The 22,912-nt window shown below is 51.9% G+C and overlaps 1 protein-coding gene across 2 annotated transcripts; it reads right to left on the bottom strand.

The window, feature by feature from the left end:
• Window positions 1–2,875: 2,875 nt before the first annotated feature.
• On the bottom strand, window positions 2,876–11,113 carry ANKRD9 (ankyrin repeat domain 9). Of its 2 annotated transcripts, XM_075330928.1 has the most exons (3): window positions 10,898–11,113; window positions 5,604–5,683; window positions 2,876–4,856 (listed from the first exon to the last, which is right to left on the bottom strand). In XM_075330928.1, the coding sequence occupies exons 2-3, from the start codon at window positions 5,619–5,621 to the stop codon at window positions 3,939–3,941; spliced, it is 936 nt and encodes a 311-aa protein (XP_075187043.1). In that variant the 5' UTR covers window positions 5,622–5,683; window positions 10,898–11,113; the 3' UTR covers window positions 2,876–3,938. The 2 variants fall into 2 exon arrangements, with proteins under 2 accessions (XP_075187043.1, XP_075187044.1); XM_075330929.1 differs by lacking the exon at window positions 5,604–5,683 and having other exon boundaries at window positions 2,877–4,856.
• Window positions 11,114–22,912: the final 11,799 nt, after the last annotated feature.

The raw sequence follows: 22,912 nt of genomic DNA, 5'->3' as shown, positions 1-22,912 counted from the left end.
ATCCAGTGAATTATTATCCAGATCTTTGAGGGTCTCAGAGGTCGGCCCCCCCCAGCGATGGCATATTGTAGTGAGGATGAGGCTGTGCTTTCATGCCTGCTGGCTAGCCTAAGATGTTCTGTAGCAGCTGACCAGGACACCATGATCTCCTTTATCGGTGGGATATGGCATCTTACAGATTTTGATCATTGGACAATTGCTACTTAAAGAATTGTACAAACCCATGTATGTTCCCCCAGACCCCGAGCTGAGCCTCCCAAGCTGAGCCCCCTCGAGGGAAGACGCCACATTCAGTGCAATATTGTTTTATTTCTCAGGCAACTAATAAATAATTCCAGAAAGTGCAGACCCGGCAGACTCTGAGGTAGTCGGAGGGGAGTCTGCGGGCACATAAATACATGGACACGTCATTGTACAGCTTTATAAAGTGCTTTGTACTGGGGTGCATTTCCCCGTCCTGCGCACCGCCGGGAAAGAGTGCAAATATATATATACATTATATATATATATATATATATATATATAATCTCTGAGACCCTGAGATGTGCATGGTTGGAGGAGAAGGGGGCGATGCTTCAAAAAAAAAAAAAAAAAAAATGCAAAAATCTACATCTCTGACTGTTGCCAAACTTCAACTCCAAACAGGCGCAGCAGCCTTTGTGCAGTGCATGATGGGAGTTGTAGGTTTGCAATAGCCTGAAGCCGACAGATTGGAAATGTCTGCGCTATAACTTCTGCAAGATCCAGCAGTGCATGGTGGTGTCCGGCTCGCTCCCCCCGTGTGCTCATCTGCCTCGCTCCCCCCCCGGGTGCTCATCTGCCGGCTCGCTCGCCCCATGCGCTTGTCTGCAGGCTCTCTCCCCTAATGGACTTGTCTACCGGTTCGCTCACTCCATGCGCTCGTCTGTTGGCTCGCGTCCCCTATGGACTCGTCTGCAGGCTAGCTCCCCCTGTGTGGACTCGTCTGCTGGCTCACTCACCCCATGCACTCATCTGCAGGCTTGCTCCCCCTATGGACTCATCTGCCGGCTCGCTCACCCTATGGAATCATCTGCAGGCTAGCACCCCCCTGTGTGGACTCGTCTGCCGGCTCGCTCCCCCCAGGCGCTCGTCTGCCGGCTCACTCCCCCCAGGCGCTCGTCTTCCGGCTCGCTCCCTCCATGCGCTTGTCTGCCGGCTCGCTCCCCCATGCACTCGTCTGCCGGCTCGCTCCCTCCATGCGCTTGTCTGCCGGCTCACTCCCCCATGCACTCGTCTGCCGGCTCGCTCCCCCATGCACTCGTCTGCCGGCTCGCTCCCTCCATGCTCTCGTCTGCCGGCTCGCTCCCTCCATGCTCTCGTCTGCCGGCTCGCTCCCCCCAGGCGCTCGTCTGCCGGCTCACTCCCCCAGGCGCTCGTCTGCCGGCTCGCTCCCCCCCAGACGCTCGTCTGCCGGCTCGCTCCCCCCCAGACACTCGTCTGCCGGCTCGCTCCCCCCCAGACACTCGTCTGCCGGCTCGCTCCCCCCCAGGCACTCATCTGCCGGCTCGCTTCCTCCATGCTCTCTTCTGCCGGCTCGCTCCCCCGAGGCGCTCCTCCTAGGCACTCGTCTGCCAGCTCGCTCCCTCCATGCGCTCGTCTGCCGGCTCACTCCCTCCATGCGCTCGTCTGCCGGCTCGCTCTCCCTAGGCACTCGTCCCACCTCGCTCCATCCATGCACTCATCTCCCGGCTCGCTCCCCCTATGCACTCATCTCCCGGCTCGCTCCCCCTATGCACTCGTCTCCCGGCTCGCTCCCCCTATGCACTCATCTCCCGGCTCGCTCCCCCTATGCACTCATCTGCCGGCTCGCTCCCTCCATGCACTCATCTGCCGGCTCGCTCCCCCTATGCACTCGTCTCCCGGCTCGCTCCCCCTATGCACTCGTCTCCCGGCTCGCTCCCCCTATGCACTCATCTGCCGGCTCGCTCCCTCCATGCACTCATCTGCCGGCTCGCTCCCTCCATGCACTCATCTGCCGGCTCGCTCCCCCTATGCACTCGTCTCCCGGCTCGCTCCCCCTATGCACTCGTCTCCCGGCTCGCTCCCCCTATGCACTCGTCTCCCGGCTCGCTCCCCCTATGCACTCGTCTCCCGGCTCGCTCCCCCTATGCACTCGTCTCCCGGCTCGCTCCCCCTATGCACTCGTCTCCCGGCTCGCTCCCCCTATGCACTCGTCTCCCGGCTCGCTCCCCCTATGCACTCGTCTCCCGGCTCGCTCCCTCCATGCACTCGTCTCCCGGCTCGCTCCCTCCATGCACTCGTCTCCCGGCTCGCTCCCCCTATGCACTCGTCTCCCGGCTCGCTCCCTCCATGCACTCGTCTCCCGGCTCGCTCCCTCCATGCACTCGTCTGCCGGCTCGCTCCCTCCATGCACTCGTCTGCCGGCTCGCTCCCTCCATGCACTCGTCTGCTGGCTCGCTCCCTCCATGCACTCGTCTGCCGGCTCGCTCCCTCCATGCACTCGTCTGCCGGCTCGCTCCCCCTATGCACTCGTCTCCCGGCTCGCTCCCCCTATGCACTCGTCTCCCGGCTCGCTCCCCTTATGCACTCGTCTCCCGGCTCGCTCCCCCTATGCACTCGTCTCCCGGCTCGCTCCCCCTATGCACTCGTCTCCCGGCTCGCTCCCCCTATGCACTCATCTCCCGGCTCGCTCCCCCTATGCACTCGTCTCCTGGCTCGCTCCCCCTATGCACTCATCTCCCGGCTCGCTCCCCCTATGCACTCATCTGCCGGCTCGCTCCCTCCATGCACTCATCTGCCGGCTCGCTCCCCCTATGCACTCGTCTCCCGGCTCGCTCCCCCTATGCACTCGTCTCCCGGCTCGCTCCCCCTATGCACTCGTCTCCCGGCTCGCTCCCCCTATGCACTCGTCTCCCGGCTCGCTCCCCCTATGCACTCGTCTCCCGGCTCGCTCCCCCTATGCACTCGTCTCCCGGCTCGCTCCCTCCATGCACTCATCTGCCGGCTCGCTTAGCTTTTGCTGTGAAATAAAATTAATTCAATATCTAATAATAAAGTCTAAAAACAGAACCAAAGTGCAAATGATGCAGCAAATATATAAAAAATAGGCTCCAAGTCCCCGTGAGACTTTCATATTCATAAACCAAAGCCTCCAAAAAGGTAAAAATCTGCAATAGAATTCCCTTATTCCAGCAATAACAGTGCAAAACTGGTACCAGATTATCAAATATTCTGGATTTAGGGGTAGAGACCCTATAGGAAGACCACCCAACATTACAGTGCTGCCCCAATCTAAAAAGAAGGGCTGTTCCATACACATTTATCACCTATGCATAGAATTGCTGGGGTACTACTGCCGAGACCCCCACTAATGAGAATGGGGGGCTCAATCTCCACTCTGTGAATGGAGTGGTCGTGAGCATGTGCAACCAACGCTCCTAGAGGAATGAATGGAGCGGCGGTGCACGCAGGGAACGTTCAGATCCTGGGGGGTCCCAGCAGCCAGACCCCCAGCAATAAAGCATTGAGAGGCAAAAGTCAGGGTTATTGTATAATAACATAACACACCAGCCTTTGTAAAGAAGCAGAGCTGCAGTGTAAAGCATGGGGCTGAGAGCAGAACCTCTAACGAGGCTGGAAGTAGATTTTAGACCCTTGCAAACATTGCAGCAGGAAATGACTATAATAGGGGGTAGCAGCTGTGTAAGAGGGGGTCTCTTATGCCAATCTGATAGGATTGGGACATGGCAATTTGGGATATGAAAGCACCGAGGTTGAGAAGATGCAGAAATGGGCCCCTGTTCACACATCAGACCCCAGTGACCGGTCGTATGGCCGTGTCTGCGTGAATATGCCACCCTATGGGCAGGGTCGTGTTGGGTGGGCTCACATACTCATCCTTGTAAAACTGAACCAAAACACTACGTCCGCCCCCCTAAAAAACAAGGTTTTTTTTCTTATTGGGGGACTTGCTTCTGTAAGGCGAAGGGTCTCAAGAAGTCCGGTAGAGAAATCTCCTCCAGGGCCTCCGGGAATCTGTCCGCAGGGAGGGCTCGGAGCAGAGTCTGCATGGACAAGGTGAACAGGGTCGGGGGACAGGTGCCGGTCAGCCATCTGTATACGTCCTTCCCCAGCCCCTCCTGCCAGGCTGTGCCGTCCTGCTGGAGCTGCTGCCGGGTGGAGATGGGTATCCCCCTGGGCATGTACAGGAGCAGAGAGTCCAGGCACAGCCTCTTGAGCTGCATATCCTGCGGACTGTCCCGGATAAGTTGCAGGAGGCCATCCAGAGGGGTTTTGCCGCAGCAGTCATTAATGTATGGGCAGGCTCCATGCCCCAGCAGCAAAGTTAGACACTCAACTCGCTGCAGCTCACAGGCCAAGTGTATGGGGGTCTTCCCGCCCTCCACGCGTTGACACCCCCGCTGGTTTATGTAGACAGTCCGGCTCTCAGATGGGAATGTCCGGAGGGTGCGCAATATTTCCCGCAGGATCTGCAGCCGGTTGTAGCGCACGGCCATGGTGAGGTGCGGAGCCCCGGACTGGCAGCAGCTGAAGCTTTTGCTTGGCACGGCCAGTGCATCGTTCGGGAAATGACTGAGCAGGTAACGGGCATAAAGCAGATGATCGTGCACCAGGGCGTAGAGCAGAGCTTCAGAGGGGGAGTACGAGCTGACGATGCCGCCCTCCTCCCAGTGCAACACCTCCATCAGCCGCATGTCCTCCAGCACCCACACTGGGAGCAGGTCCCGCACTGCCTGGTAGAAGGCGAACGAGGTCTTCTTGCATTGTTTCTCAGACTGGTACTCTGGCGAGCGTGGTGCCCACTGAACGGTGCCCGGCATCCTGGCTTCAGAGTTACCCTCACTCCACTGATTCTGAAATAAGAAAATGTATATGTCATTCTTCATCTCAAGCCTAAACTATAGACAGACACCACATCCAACAGGTCCATGGCTGGCAGCCACCTTGAGTGCCCCAAATATCTTTTCCACCCAGCCCAATGTGTGCTTCTGGAGAAAAAGCAGGCTCACTGACTTGTAAAGTCACACTCTGGGCTGTGAGAAAAAAATATTTTAAAGTGGATTGATTAATTGATAACTATTCGCCCCCGAGTACATTTTTGGCAAACGGTGTTGCTTATCCAATGCTAAAATTCATTTGGAGCACACTGGATATCCAATGGATGAAGGAGCAGGTAGAGCAGGGAGCACCCACTCAATTCATGTAGTCACACGCCTACAGTGATGCAGGACGGAAGAATCTTATTGCTAATTGTTACAGCTCGAAATTGAGAGATTATTTAGCGCTTCTGGCAACAATAAAAAAAAATGGTCATTAAAAGTGAGTTAAAGACTGAGGGTCCAATGTGAGATACCACAATGTACCAATACACGTATAATTACATATAGATACTCCAATGACGTCATCCAGATCATTGGATATTCTGTTATGGAGCAGAAAATGATCCGACGCAGCAGGTCATGTCAGGTCTGGAATAAAGGCAGAGTCGCATATAGATGTAGGGATCACTAATGGGAGAAGACTCCTCAATCACTGGTGCACGCCGGCTCCGAGTCAGAGGAGACTGAATGAATGAAGGGTGAAGCAAGTATCCGGCTCACCTGCATCGCAGAGCGCATGGAGCCGAGTCCAGCAGAATCCAAACAATGTTCCAGCACTTCTAAAATGGACGCTTTACTTTCTATACAGTAAAAGACAGCCGTCAAATGCCAAACCGAAGTATCATATATAGTGCGGAGTGCCGGAGTCACATGTTCATGCGTTTTCAGCCAAACGTCTCTTGAGTAAGGCCTCGTTCACACAGCAGCATTTCATCAATATTTGTTGCCAAAACCAGGAGTGTCTCCAAAACACAGAAGCGGCACCATCATTCAATTATATTGTTTTTCTCTGTGAGTTCCACTCCCGGCTGCGGCAACAAACACTGATGAGAAATGCTGATGTGTGAATGAGGCCTCAAAGGAAACTTAGCGTCCCCAATGTTGGAAAATTCCTGAGAGTAGTGTGGTCGCTACACGGAGCCGAGGAGATAACGAGCGAGCGCCGTATGTAGTGTCCGTGGAGCAGAGGTGATGAGGGCGGCTGGAAATGCATCATAGTGCCTGGAAATGTATCATGGCAGTTGGAAATGTATCATGGCAGTTGGAAATGTATTGTGGCAGTTGGAAATATATCATGGCGGCTGGAAATGCAGCCACAAATAGACGGTGTGATAGCCTGTGATATGCTATGAGTTATCAGTATGTGGGCGTAAGACAGGCTCAGATTAATGGCTCGCTCACACTGGCACATGTTTTCTCGGACAGCACTCTCCAATGTTATACTATGGGGCAGAGCCGACCAGCGCTTTATTTTCTCGTGCCGATTCAAATGAGAAAAAAAAAAAAAAAACACTCATCCTGCAAATAGCAGCGAATGTCAGATGTCACGCACCCATACAGGTCTATGGGTGCAAAACATTGGACGATACTAACGTCATACAAGAGCAGTCTGCTATACGCCGACAAAGACAATCGAGGAGATGGAGAAATTAAGTTCTCCATCTTCTCTGCACATGTGATCTGATTCTCGCATTTGATAGTCTGATCACAGTGAGTGACACTTGGCTCACGCTCGCAGCGGATGACGCTCACTCTAGCAGCAGATAACGCTTGGCTCACGCTTGCAGCAGATGGCGCTCGGCTCACACTCGATGCAGAGGACACTCGGCTCATGCTCGCAGCAGACGACGCTTAGCTCACGCTCGCAGCCGACGACGCTCGGCTCACGCTCGCAGAGGATGACGCTCACTCTAGCAGCAGATAACACTTGGCTCACGCCCGCAGCGGATGACGCTCGGCTCGCGCTCGCTGCAGATGACGCTCGGCTCACGCTCGCAGCGGATGACACTCACTCTAGCAGCAGATGACGCTCGGCTCGCGCTCGCAGCGGATGACGCTCGGCTCGCGCTCGCAGCGGATGACACTCGACTCGCGCTCGCTGCAGATGACGCTCGGCTCGCGCTCGCAGCGGATGACACTCGGCTCACGCCCGCAGCAATGACGCTCACTCTAGCAGCAGATAACACTCGGCTCACGCCCGCAGCGAATGACACTCGGCTCGCGCTCGCTGCAGATGACACTCGGCTCACGCCCGCAGCGGATGAGGCTCACTCCAGCAGCAGATGACGCTCTGCTCCCGCTCGCAGCAGATGACGCTCTGCTCCCGCTAGCTGCAGATGACGCTCGGCTCGCGCTTGCAGCAGATGAGCAGTGTTTGAACTGAGTGTCATTAGCCTGTCGCATCCGATTCTCACACATGAGACTATACGCCCGTGTGAGCGAGCCTATAATCACATTTGGGCCATGGAGGCAGGGGAACGTGCCCATCCCCCTTTTGCCCAGAAATTCCTGGGTGGGTACGTGTGCCACTCTTCACAGGCTGGTCACACAGGTTGCCTGATCTTTTCAGACACATTGGCTGCATCTGATATTCAGGGATCTGGGGATCCGCTCTGCATATCGGGGTCAAAGCTCTCGTATTATGTTTTGGCTCAAGAGTGCGATGGATTATGTGTGAGGACAAATGGTACCGGGCAGAGCCATTAGTGGGTGGTCACTGGGAATGAAGGTTCATCCTTTCCCTGTCTGGTATTTATTGGGGATAGCCTTTCTCCCATAGCCCTCTGGATAACTGACAGGTCCCGCTGTGTGTGTCTCCTGGGGCTGGGCCGGGAGCGGCTGCCGGTGGCATCGGACTAGTCCCATCTCTACCTACGCCTCCGGGGCCGGCTCTACAAGCTACGTTTTCTTTGAAATGCCAACACATATCATAGCAACGCCATAACCAGGATCTGATTCGTGATGGCCACAGTTTGGGCAGAATGAATCGACTGCCAGACTGATCACCATTTTGCTTCCACCCTCCACCACTTGCCCAATTTCTCATGTGGCCCCTTGGAAATATTAATTGGCAACTTCTGTATTAGAAGAAATCATTGCACTAAGAAATGGATCAATGGGAAGTGTCACTACACCAATATCTGTGCCAAGGTGGCTTATTACACAGGTACAGAGATTATTACACAGGTACAGAGATTATTACACAGGTGTAGAGATTATTACACAGGTACAGAGATTATTACACAGGTGTAGAGATTATTACACAGGTACAGAGATTATTACACAGGTGTAGAGATTATTACACAGGTGTAGAGATTATTACACAGGTACAGAGATTATTACACAGGTGTAGAGATTATTACACAGGTACAGAGATTATTACACAGGTATCGAGATTATTACACAGGTGTAGAGATTGTTACACAGGTGTAGAGATTATTACACAGGTACAGAGATTATTACACAGGTGTAGAGATTATTACACAGGTACAGAGATTATTACACAGGTATCGAGATTATTACACAGGTGTAGAGATTGTTACACAGGTAGAGATTATTACACAGGTACAGAGATTATTACACAGGCGTAGAGATTATTACACAGGTACAGCGATTATTACACAGGTGTAGAAATTATTACACAGGTGCAGAGATTGTTACACAGGTGTAGAGATTGTTACATAGGTACAGAGATTATTACACAGGTGTAGAGACTATTACACAGGTGTAAGGATTGTTACACAGGTGTAGAGATTATTACACAGATGTAGAGATTATTACACAGGTGTAAAGATTATTACACAGATGTCGAGATGATTACACAGGTGTAGAGACTATTTCACAGGTGTAGAGATTATTACACAGGAACAGAGATTATTACACAGGTACAGAGACTATTACACAGGTATAGAGATTATTACACAGGTGTAGAGAAAACTACACATGTGTAGTTCTTACACACGTATAGAGATTATTACACAGTTATAGAGACTGTTACACAAGTGTAAAAGTTGCTACACGGGTACAGGGATTATTTCACAGGTGTAAAGATTATTACACAGGTACAGAAATTATTACACAGGTATAGAGATTATACAGGTACAGAGATTATTACACAGGTACAGAGATTATTACACAGGTGTAGAGATTGTTACACAGATATAGAGATTATTACACAGGTGTAAAGATTATTACACAGGTACAGAAATTATTACACAGGTATAGAGATTATTAGACAGGTACAGAGATTATTACACAGGTACAGAGATTACTACACAGGTACAGAGATTACTACACAAGTGTAGAGATTGTTACACAGATATAGAGATTATTACACAGGTGTAAAGATTATTACACAGGTACAGAAATTATTACACAGGTATAGAGATTATTAGACAGGTGTAGAGATTGTTACACAGATATAGAGATTATTACACAGGTGTAAAGATTATTACACAGGTACAGAAATTATTACACAGGTATAGAGATTATTAGACAGGTACAGAGATTATTACACAGGTACAGAGATTACTACACAAGTGTAGAGATTATTACACAGATATAGAGATAATTACACAGGTGTAGAGATTGTTACACAGGTACAGAAATTACTACACAAGTGTAGAGATTGTTACACAGATATAGAGATTATTACACAGGTGTAGAGATTGTTACACAGGTACAGAGATTACTACACAAGTGTAGAGATTGTTACACAGATATAGAGATTATTACACAGGTGTAGAGATTATTACACAACTACAGAGATTACACAGGTGTAGAGATTATTACACAACTACAGAGATTATTACACAGGTATAGAGATTGTTACACAGGTATTGAGATTATTACATAGGTGTAGAGATTGTTACACAGGTGTAGAGATTATTACACAGGTGTAGAGATTGTTACAAAGGTATAGAGATTGTTACACAGGTATTGAGACTATTACACAGGTGTAGAGATGATTACACAGCTACAGCGATGATTACACAACTACAGAGATTATTACACAGGTGTAGAGATGATTACACAGGTATAGAGATTATTACACAGGTATTGAGATTATTACACAAGTGTAGAGATTGTTACACAGGTATAGAGATTATTACACAAGTGTAGAGATTATTACACAGGTATGAGATTATTACACAAGTGTAGAGATTATTACACAAGTGTAGAGATTATTACACAGGTATAGAGATTATTACACAAGTGTAGAGATTATTACACAGGTATAGAGATTATTACACAAGTGTAGAGATTATTACACAGGTATAGAGATTATTACACAAGTGTAGAGATTATTACACAGGTATAGAGATTATTACACAAGTGTAGAGATTAGTACACAGGTATAGAGATTATTACACAAGTGTAGAGATTGTTACACAACTACAGAGATTGTTACACAACTACAGAGATTGTTACACAGGTATTGAGATTATTACACAGGTACAGAGATGATTACACAGCTACAGCGATGATAACACAAGTACAGAGATGATTACACAGGTACAGAGACTATTGGGGACGACACCAGTGTGCATACAAACTATGGCAGAACACCAGTATGGACAATGACCATGGCTGCCTGTGCATAAGAGGGGATCATTACCGCAGGATATACACTGGGGAGGGGCTATATCACCACAGCTATAACTATACTGTATATGCATCAAAGGGATGAACAGACACTGTGGGGGAGGGGGACATAACTTCAGTCTATAGACTGAACTGTGAGAGACACATAGGTAGGTATAAGCCCCCCTCCCCTCCCCCCCCTTATACAGTGCAGGACCTATACAGTACAATGCCGGCAGATGGGACCCACTGTGAGAGACACAGGCATAACCCCCTCTGCATGCAGTGCAGGACCTATACAGTACAATGGGGCTGAGGACTGACTGTAAGGTGCCGGCAGTGACTGTGCGCTCCCATCCCCCTCCTGCAGAGCGATCAGTGACTGCTGAATAATGGAGGGGCACAGCACGATCAGACGAGCGCACACTCACCGCGCCTTGCTGTCACACTCCCTGTGCTGTCATTGCAGAGGTTCAGGCTTGCAGATCTCTTCTGGTCTCTGCAGAGCTGTGAGCTGGGGACTCTGCAGGGCTCCAGGCTCAGCCCCGGTGTCCTCTGCCCCCGGTGTCCGCCGCTCCCGGTGTCCTCTGCTCCCGGTGTCCTCTGCTCCCGGTGTCCTCTGCCCCCGGTGTCCTCTGCCCCCGGTGTCCCCTGCCCCCGGTGTCCCCCGGTCTCCGCCGCTCCCGGTGTCCTCTGCTCCCGGTGTCCTCTGCCCCCGGTGTCCTCTGCCCCCGGTGTCCCCTGCCCCCGGTGTCCCCCGGTCTCCGCCGCTCCCGGTGTCCCCTGCCCCCGGTGTCCCCCGGTGTCCGCCGCTCCCGGTGTCCCCTGCCCCCGGTGTCCCCCGGTGTCCGCCGCTCCCGGTGTCCCCTGCCCCCGGTGTCCCCCGGTCTCCGCCGCTCCCGGCTTCTCTCCAGCAAACACTTGTTTTCTCCTCCAGGCATTTTTATTCTAGAGTCCTGAAGGTCGTCAGCACCGCGGAACTGTCCGCTGTGCGCTGATTGGCTGCAGAGCCGCACGGCTCCTCTGTCATTGGCTGCTTTAACCCCCCCCTTCTGGAAGGTGCTGTCAAAGTTTGAAGAGTTTCCAAGAAAGTTTTCTGTGCTTGAGTGATAGCAAACTTCAGGGGTGTAATGTGTCACCGGAGAGGAGGGGGCAGGAGGGCGGCTGCGGGGGATGGGAGAGGGGGAATCAAAACACACAGCTCTGCCAAAGTGACTGCATATTAAATAGCTACTGTATAGGTGTGTCTATTATTATTATTATTATTATTATTATTATTATTATTATTTATTTATAGAGCACCATTAATTCCATGGTGCTGTACATGAGAAGGGGGTTACATACAAAATACGTATACAAGTTACAGTAGACAGACTAGTACAGAGGGAAGAGGGCCCTACCCTTGCGGGCTTACATTCTATAGGATTATGGGGAGGAGACAATAGGTGGGGTGTAGGTCAGGCGGCAGCTCCGCACGGTGGTCGGGCGGCAGCTCCGCACGGTGGTCGGGCGGCAGCTCCGCACGGTGGTCGGGCGGCAGCTCCGCACGGTGGTCGGGCGGCAGCTCCGCACGGTGGTCGGGCGGCATATATAATATACACCCTGATCCCCAACCTAAAGATTAGGATGGCTTATCCACAAAGTAGTTTTATAAATATAATTTATATATTTTTATCTCGTATAATACTGACCCTATGTATAAGATTATAAATTTCATTAACACATCAATGACAAATAGAAAAAATGCATGGTATCAACCCCTTAAAAGATAATACCAAGATAATTATCGAGGACAAAGAAAAGGCTGATATATTAAACAGGCACTTTTCATCCGTGTTGACCAATGAACTGACTGTTCCAGACATCATTCAACAAGGCAAAAATCAAAGTTTGCCACTTGATATAACCAATTCAACACAAGAAGTACGCCTACGTCTGAGCAAATTAAACATTGACAATTCCCCCGGGCCGGTAAGTCTGACATCAGTGGTGTGCAAATTTTTTGAGGGCGCTATAAGAGACGACCTGCAGAAATATATTGCAGAGAATAGAGGAGGTAAGTGCAGATCTGGATATTGGTAATGCAGATGATGGGATTTACTTGGACTTTGCAAAGGCATTTGATACTGAACTACATAAAAGTCTTGTAATGAAGCTCCAGAAGCCGCGACCAGACGAAACTATAAGCAGGTGGGTAAGGAATTGGCTAAAAGATCGGAAACACAGAGTCATCATAAATGGTACATTCTCTATTTGGGATATATTCAGCAGTGGGGACCACAGGGATCTGTACTAGGAGCAGTGGGGACTACAGGGATCTGTACTAGGAGCAGTGGGGACTACAGGGATCTGTATTGGGAGCAGTGGGGACCACAGGGATCTCTACTGGGAGCAGTGGGGACCTCAGAGATCTGTACTGGGAGCAGTGGGGACCGCAGGGATCTGTACTGGGCGCAGTAAGAACCGCAGGGATCTGTACTGGGAGCAGTGGGGACCGCAGGGATCTGTACTGGGAGCAGTGGGGACCGCAGGGATCTGTACTGGGAGCAGTGGGGACTGCAGGGATCTGTACTGGGAGCAGTGGGGACTGCAGGGATCTGTACTGGGAGCAGTGGGGACCGCAGGGATCTGTACTGGGAGCAGTGGGGACTGCAGGGATCTGTACTGGGAGCAGTGGGGACTGCAGGGATCTGTACTGGGAGCAGTGGGGACTGCAGGGATCTGTGATAGGACCAATTCTTTTTAATTTCTTTATTAATGACCTTGTGGATGGGATTGATAGTACAGTGTCAGTCTTTGCTGACGACACCAAACTATGTAGGATATTAAAAACTGACCTTGATGGTACAATATTACAAAAAGATCTGGATAAGATGTTAGAATGGGCAGATACTTGGCAAATGAGATTTAATGTTGATAAATGTAAAGTAATGCACCTAGGACGGAGTAATCCTATAGCTGCGCATACATTAAATGGAAGTAAACTCGGGATTACAGAACAGGAGAAGGACTTGGGGATTCTCATTACAAATAAGCTGAGCAGCAGCACTCAATGTCAAGCAGCAGCTGCTAAAGCAAACAAGATTCTAGGGTGTATAAAAAGAGAGATTAGATCCCGTGATCCCAACGTATTGTTACCCCTCTATAAATCACTTGTAAGGAAACATCTGGAATATGGGATCCAGTTTTGGGCTCCACATTTTAATAAGGATATTTAGAAGTTAGAGTCAGTTCAAAGGCGGCAACTAGATTATAACAAGGAATGGAAGGCCTCCCGTATGATGAGGAATGGAGGCCGCCCGTATGATGAGGAATGGAGGCCGCCCGTATGATGAGGAATGGAGGCCGCCCGTATGATGTGAGGTTGGAAAATGTTAGAAGAAGACGTCTCAGAGGAGATCTCATTTATATGTATAGATACATGTGTGGTCAATATAAAGGACTGGCTCATGACTTATTCCTTCCAAAGACAATACTAAGGACCAGGAGGCACTCACTGCGGGGGAAGAAAAGCGATTCCAGCAGCTAAATAGGAAAGGGTTCTTTACAGTTAGTGCGGTCAGACTGTGGAATGCCCTACCACAAGAGGTAGTAATGGCTGATACTATGGCTATGTGCGCACTTTGCTTTTTTTCGTGCGTTTCCGCAGCGTTTTCAACTGCAGCGTTTTAATGCAAAATGCATGCGTTTTGATTTTCAAGCAAAGTCTATGGGAAATCGGGCTTTCTTGTGCGCACAATGCTGTTAAAAACACAGCGTTTTTGATGCTGAAAATTTGTCAAAATCTCTGCGTTTAAAGAAGCAGCATGTCAATTGTTTTTGCCATTTTGCTAACATTAGAGTCAATGAGAACTTTCAAAACACATTCTAAATCAAAACCCTAGCGTTTTACATGTTTTTTTGATGCTGAAAGCATGCGTTTTTGACATTATATTAAGGACATGATATGTCCCTTTACACACACACACAGTCCGACAATTAAATTAATGAAACTCAATAAATTAACATAATTTTATACATAAATATTAGAACACGGTTATCAATTTAATAAAATTCGCTATTTTGTATATGATTTTAATCATGATATTTCTAATCATTTTTTTTCATAGTGTTTGAATGTTTAAACTTTAGCAGTGTATTTTTATTCAAAATGCATCTGGCTTTAAGCAATGAAAAAGCATGTAAATCGCGGTAAAAACGCGTCCAAAACGTGGTCAAAACGCAAGTGTATTTTTAGCATTTTTGTGGTCAAAACCAAATTTGAAAAAGACAATTTCTGCCAGAGGATACGTTTTGAAATGCAACAAACTCGACGCAACGTGCGCACACAGCCTATAGCAGCTTTTATATCAGGGGTACAAAGATATATTTTACTCAGTACAACATTCAGTTATAAATGATTTCGTGACAAAATCTAGAATTGGCGGAGGAAAAGTGAACTAGATGGACCGCAGGCAGCAGACGTCGCCCGGCCCCCACAGTCTCCATCATCCGCAGGCAGCAGACGTCGCCCGGCCCCCACAGTCCCCATCATCCGCAGGCAGCAGACGTCGTCCGGCCCCCACAGTCCCCATCATCCGCAGGCAGCAGACGTCGCCCAGCCCCCACAGTCCCCATCATCCGCAGGCAGCAGACGTCGCCCGGCCCCCACAGTCCCCATCATCCGCAGGCAGCAGACGTCGTCCGGCCCCCACAGTCCCCATCATCCGCAGGCAGCAGACGTCGCCCGGCCCCCACAGTCCCCATCATCCGCAGGCAGCAGACGTCGCCCGGCCCCCACAGTCCCCATCATCCGCAGGCAGCAGACATCACCCGGCCACTACAGTCCCCATCATCCGCAGGCAGCAGACATCACCCGGCCACTACAGTCCCCATCATCCGCAGGCAGCAGACGTCGCCCGGCCACCACAGTCCCCATCATCCGCAGGCAGCAGACATCACCCGGCCACTACAGTCCCCATCATCCGCAGGCAGCAGACGTCGCCCGGCCCCCACAGTCCCCATCATCCGCAGGCAGCAGACATCACCCGGCCACTACAGTCCCCATCATCCGCAGGCAGCAGACGTTGCCCGGCCACCACAGTCCCCATCATCCGCAGGCAGCAGACGTCGCCCGGCCACCACAGTACCCATCATCCGCAGGCAGCAGACGTCGCCCGGCCACCACAGTCCCCATCATGCGCAGGCAGCAGACGTCGCCCGGCCACCACAGTACCCATCATCCGCAGGCAGCAGACATCACCCGGCCACCACAGTCCCCATCATCCGCAGGCAGCAGACGCCGCCCGGCAACCACAGTCCCCATCATCCGCAGGCAGCAGACGTCACCCGGAAACCACAGTCCCCATCATCCACAGGCAGCAGACGTCGCCCGGCCAAAACAGTCCCCATTATCCGCAGGCAGCAGACATCACCCGGTCACCACATTCCCCATCATCCGCAGGCAGCAGACATTACCCGGCCACCACAGTCCCCATCATCCGCAGGCAGCAGACGTCGCCCGGCCACCACAGTCCCCATCATCCGCAGGCAGCAGACATCGCCCGGCCACCACAGTCCCCATCATCCGCAGGCAGCAGACGTCGCCCGGCCCCCACAGTCCCCATCATCCGCAGGCAGCAGACGTCGCCCGGCCCCCACAGTCCCCATCATCCGCAGGCAGCAGACGTCGCCCGGCCCCCACAGTCCCCATCATCCGCAGGCAGCAGACGTCGCCCGGCCACCACAGTCCCCATCATCCGCAGGCAGCAGACGTCGCCCGGCCACCACAGTCCCCATCATCCGCAGGCAGCAGACATCACCCGGCCACTACAGTCCCCATCATCCGCAGGCAGCAGACGTTGCCTGGCCACCACAGTCCCCATCATCCGCAGGCAGCAGACATCGCCCGGCCACCACAGTCCCCATCATCCGCAGGCAGCAGACGTCGCCCGGCCACCACAGTCCCCATCATCCGCAGGCAGCAGACGTCGCCCGGCCACCACAGTACCCATCATCCGCAGGCAGCAGACGTCGCCCGGCCACCACAGTCCCCATCATCCGCAGGCAGCAGACATCACCCGGCCACTACAGTCCCCATCATCCACAGGCAGCAGACGTCGCCCGGCCAAAACAGTCCCCATTATCCGCAGGCAGCAGACATCACCCGGTCACCACATTCCCCATCATCCGCAGGCAGCAGACATTACCCGGCCACCACAGTCCCCATCATCCGCAGGCAGCAGACGTCGCCCGGCCACCACAGTCCCCATCATCCGCAGGCAGCAGACATCGCCCGGCCACCACAGTCCCCATCATCCGCAGGCAGCAGACGTCGCCCGGCCCCCACAGTCCCCATCATCCGCAGGCAGCAGACGTCGCCCGGCCCCCACAGTCCCCATCATCTGCAGGCAGCAGACGTCGCCCGGCCCCCACAGTCCCCATCATCCGCAGGCAGCAGACGTCGCCCGGCCACCACAGTCCCCATCATCCGCAGGCAGCAGACATCACCCGGCCACTACAGTCCCCATCATCCGCAGGCAGCAGACATCACCCGGCCACTACAGTCCCCATCATCCGCAGGCAGCAGACGTTGCCTGGCCACCACAGTCCCCATCATCCGCAGGCAGCAGACATCGCCCGGCCACCACAGTCCCCATCATCCGCAGGCAGCAGACATCACCCGGCCACTACAGTCCCCATCATCCGCAGGCAGCAGACGTTGCCTGGCCACCACAGTCCCCATCATCCGCAGGCAGCAGACGTCGCCCGGCCACCACAGTCCCCATCATCCGCAGGCAGCAGACGTCGCCCGGCCACCACAGTCCCCATCATCCGCAGGCAGCAGACATCACCCGGCCACTACAGTCCCCATCATCCGCAGGCAGCAGACATCACCCGGCCACTACAGTCCCCATCATCCGCAGGCAGCAGACGTTGCCTGGCCACCACAGTCCCCATCATCCGCAGGCAGCAGACGTCGCCCGGCCACCACAGTCCCCATCATCCGCAGGCAGCAGACGTCGCCCGGCCACCACAGTCCCCATCATCCGCAGGCAGCAGACATCACCCGGCCACTACAGTCCCCATCATCCGCAGGCAGCAGACGTTGCCTGGCCACCACAGTCCCCATCATCCGCAGGCAGCAGACATCGCCCGGCCACCACAGTCCCCATCATCCGCAGGCAGCAGACGTCGCCCGGCCACCACAGTCCCCATCATCCGCAGGCAGCAGACGCCGCCCGGCAACCACAGTCCCCATCATCCGCAGGCAGCAGACGTCACCCGGAAACCACAGTCCCCATCATGCGCAGGCAGCAGACGTCGCCCGGCAAAAACAGTCCCCATTATCCGCAGGCAGCAGACGTCGCCCGGCCACCACAGTCCCCATCATCCGCAGGCAGCAGACGTCGCCCGGCCAAAACAGTCCCCATCATCCGCAGGCAGCAGACATCACCCGGTCACCACATTCCCCATCATCCGCAGGCAGCAGACATTACCCGGCCACCACAGTCCCCATCATCCGCAGGCAGCAGACGTCGCCCGGCCCCCACAGTCCCCATCATCCGCAGGCAGCAGACATCGCCCGGCCACCACAGTCCCCATCATCCGCAGGCAGCAGACATCGCCCGGCCACCACAGTCCCCATCATCCGCAGGCAGCAGACGTCGCCCGGCCCCCACAGTCCCCATCATCCGCAGGCAGCAGACGTCGCCCGGCCCCCACAGTCCCCATCATCCGCAGGCAGCAGACGTCGCCCGGCCCCCACAGTCCCCATCATCCGCAGGCAGCAGACGTCGCCCGGCCACCACAGTCCCCATCATCCGCAGGCAGCAGACGTCGCCCGGCCACCACAGTCCCCATCATCCGCAGGCAGCAGACATCACCCGGCCACTACAGTCCCCATCATCCGCAGGCAGCAGACGTTGCCTGGCCACCACAGTCCCCATCATCCGCAGGCAGCAGACATCGCCCGGCCACCACAGTCCCCATCATCCGCAGGCAGCAGACGTCGCCCGGCCACCACAGTCCCCATCATCCGCAGGCAGCAGACGTCGCCCGGCCACCACAGTACCCATCATCCGCAGGCAGCAGACGTCGCCCGGCCACCACAGTCCCCATCATCCGCAGGCAGCAGACATCACCCGGCCACTACAGTCCCCATCATCCACAGGCAGCAGACGTCGCCCGGCCAAAACAGTCCCCATTATCCGCAGGCAGCAGACATCACCCGGTCACCACATTCCCCATCATCCGCAGGCAGCAGACGTCGCCCGGCCACCACAGTCCCCATCATCCGCAGGCAGCAGACGTCGCCCGGCCACCACAGTCCCCATCATCCGCAGGCAGCAGACATCGCCCGGCCACCACAGTCCCCATCATCCGCAGGCAGCAGACGTCGCCCGGCCCCCACAGTCCCCATCATCCGCAGGCAGCAGACGTCGCCCGGCCCCCACAGTCCCCATCATCTGCAGGCAGCAGACGTCGCCCGGCCCCCACAGTCCCCATCATCCGCAGGCAGCAGACGTCGCCCGGCCACCACAGTCCCCATCATCCGCAGGCAGCAGACATCACCCGGCCACTACAGTCCCCATCATCCGCAGGCAGCAGACATCACCCGGCCACTACAGTCCCCATCATCCGCAGGCAGCAGACGTTGCCTGGCCACCACAGTCCCCATCATCCGCAGGCAGCAGACATCGCCCGGCCACCACAGTCCCCATCATCCGCAGGCAGCAGACATCACCCGGCCACTACAGTCCCCATCATCCGCAGGCAGCAGACGTTGCCTGGCCACCACAGTCCCCATCATCCGCAGGCAGCAGACGTCGCCCGGCCACCACAGTCCCCATCATCCGCAGGCAGCAGACGTCGCCCGGCCACCACAGTCCCCATCATCCGCAGGCAGCAGACATCACCCGGCCACTACAGTCCCCATCATCCGCAGGCAGCAGACATCACCCGGCCACTACAGTCCCCATCATCCGCAGGCAGCAGACGTTGCCTGGCCACCACAGTCCCCATCATCCGCAGGCAGCAGACGTCGCCCGGCCACCACAGTCCCCATCATCCGCAGGCAGCAGACGTCGCCCGGCCACCACAGTCCCCATCATCCGCAGGCAGCAGACATCACCCGGCCACTACAGTCCCCATCATCCGCAGGCAGCAGACGTTGCCTGGCCACCACAGTCCCCATCATCCGCAGGCAGCAGACATCGCCCGGCCACCACAGTCCCCATCATCCGCAGGCAGCAGACGTCGCCCGGCCACCACAGTCCCCATCATCCGCAGGCAGCAGACGCCGCCCGGCAACCACAGTCCCCATCATCCGCAGGCAGCAGACGTCGCCCGGCAAAAACAGTCCCCATTATCCGCAGGCAGCAGACGTCGCCCGGCCACCACAGTCCCCATTATCCGCATGGGATGGTTTTAACCTAGATAGTGGCATTTTAGTTAGGGACCCGGAATATTGAGATTTACCTTGCCGATTGGTTTCCGGGCTTACATGCATTGGCCAATTCATAAACTAAAAATCTCATTTTTTCATATAGCAGTAATGCAGTACCAGAGTTCCCTTATACATTGATGGCATTTAGTGTGCGGCTGTATCCATTTTGTATGTGGTGGCCGGGCGACGTCTGCTGCCTGCGGATGATGGGGACTGTGGTGGCCGGGCGACGTCTGCTGCCTGCGGATGATGGGGACTGTGGTGGCCGGGCGATGTCTGCTGCCTGCGGATGATGGGGACTGTGGGGGCCGGGCAATGTCTGCTGCCTGCGGATGATGGGGACTGTGGTGGCCGGGCAATGTCTGCTGCCTGCGGATGATGGGGACTGTGGTGGCCGGGCGACATCTGCTGCCTGCGGATGATGGGGACTGTGGTGGCCGGGCGACGTCTGCTGCCTGCGGATGATGGGGACTGTGGTGGCCGGGCGACATCTGCTGCCTGCGGATGATGGGGACTGTGGGGGCCGGGCGACGTCTGCTGCCTGCGGATGATGGGGACTGTGGTGGCCGGGCGACATCTGCTGCCTGCGGATGATGGGGACTGTGGGGGCCGGGCGACGTCTGCTGCCTGCGGATGATGGGGACTGTGGTGGCCGGGGCTGTGTCAGCACAGAATGGGAGTCGAGCATTTAGCGCCAGCAGCTGCGGTACTCGATCCAGTACTGATCACGCCCATAAACTACTAATGACTATAGGGCACCGTCCAACAGAATGTTTGAGGCTTGTTGTTTCAGAAAAGCAGCACGTGTTTTAATAATTTTGGTACAATTATGCTTATTAATACGAATGGTATGAAGTCTGAGATTTCTCCACCCGGTATTATCACACATACACTGCACAGCACATTCCTACTAGACGTACAATGTCTGTATAACAACAGCTTATTTCTACATCATTGTCCACCAAGATAGACTTTACTAGCACTTCTATATATAAGAACATTACTATAATACTGCTCCCTGTGTACAGGAATATAACTGCTATAATACTGCCCCTATGTACAAGAATATAACTACTATAATACTGCCCCTATGTACAGGAATATAACTACTATAATACTGCCCCTATGTACAAGAATATAACTACTATAATAATACCTCCTATGTACAAGAATATAACTACTATAATACTGCCCCTATGTACAAGAATATAACTACTATAATACTGCTCCCTGTGTACAGGAATATAACTGCTATAATACTGCCCCTATGTACAAGAATATAACTACTATAATACTGCCCCTATGTACAGGAATATAACTGCTATAATACTGCCCCTATGTACAAGAATATAACTACTATAATACTGCTCCCTATATTCAAGAATATAACTACTATAATACTGCCCCTATGTACAAGAATATAACTACTATAATACTGCTCCCTGTGTACAGGAATATAACTGCTATAATACTGCTCCTATGTACAAGAATATAACTACTATAATACTGCTCCCTATATTCAAGAATATAACTACTATAATACTGCCCCTATGTACAAGAATATAACTACTATAATACTGCTCCTATGTACAAGAATATAACTACTATAATACTGCCCCTATGTACAAGAATATAACTACTATAATACTGCCCCTATGTACAAGAATATAACTACTATAATACTGCTCCCTATATTCAAGAATATAACTACTATCACACTGCTCCTATGTACAAGAATATAACTACTATAATACTGCCCTTATGTAAAAGAATATAACTACTATAATACTGCCCCTATGTACAAGAATATAACTACTATAATACTGCCCCCTATGTACAAGAATATAACTACAATAATACTGCCCTTATATACAAGAATATAACTGCTATAATACTGCTCCTATGTACAAGAATATAACTACTATAATACTGCCTCTATGTACAAGCATATAACTACTATAATACTGCCCCCTATATACAAGAATATAACTTCTATAATACTGCCCCTATGTACAAGAATATAACTACTATAATACTGTCCCTATGTACACGACTATAACTACTATAATACTGCCCACTATATACAAGAATATAACTACTATAATACTGCCCCTATGTACAAGAATATAACTACTATAATACTGCTCCTATGTACAAGAATATAACTACTATAATACTGCTCCTATGTACAAGAATATAACTACTATAATACTGCCTCCTATGTACAAGAATATAACTACTATGACACTGCTCCTATGTACAAAAATATAACTACTATAATAGTGCCCCTATGTACAAGAATATAACTACTATAATACTGCTCCCTATATTCAAGAATATAACTACTATAACACTGCTCCTATGTACAAGAATATAACTACTATAATACTGCCCCTATGTACAAGAATATAACTACTATAATACTGCCCTTATGTAAAAGAATATAACTACTATAATACTGCCCCTATGTACAAGAATATAACTACTATAATACTGCCCCCTATGTACAAGAATATAACTACTATAATACTGCCCCCTATGTACAAGAATATAACTACAATAATACTGCCCTTATATACAAGAATATAACTACTATAATACTGCTCCTATATACAAGAATATAACTACTATAATACTGCTCCCTGTGTACAGGAATATAACTACTATAATTCTACTCCTATGTACAAGAATATAACTACTATAATACTGCCCCTATGTACAAGAATATAACTTCTATAATACTGCCCCCTATGTTCAAGAATATAACTACTATAATACTGCCTCTATGTACAAGAATATAACTACTATAATACTGCTCCTATATACAAGAATATAACTACTATAATACTGCCCCCTATGTACAAGAATATAACTACTATAATACTGCTCCTATATACAAGAATATAACTACTATAATACTGCCCCTATGTACAAGAATATAACTTCTATAATACTGCCCCCTATGTACAAGAATATAACTACTATAATACTGCCCCCTATGTACAAGAATATAACTACT

The sequence above is a fragment of the Anomaloglossus baeobatrachus genome, chromosome 12 (genome assembly GCF_048569485.1).
Source record: "Anomaloglossus baeobatrachus isolate aAnoBae1 chromosome 12, aAnoBae1.hap1, whole genome shotgun sequence".
NCBI lineage: Eukaryota > Metazoa > Chordata > Amphibia > Anura > Aromobatidae > Anomaloglossus > Anomaloglossus baeobatrachus.
Note: the sequence above shows the minus strand (reverse complement) of the source record. Positions and strands in the feature narration are given on the sequence as shown.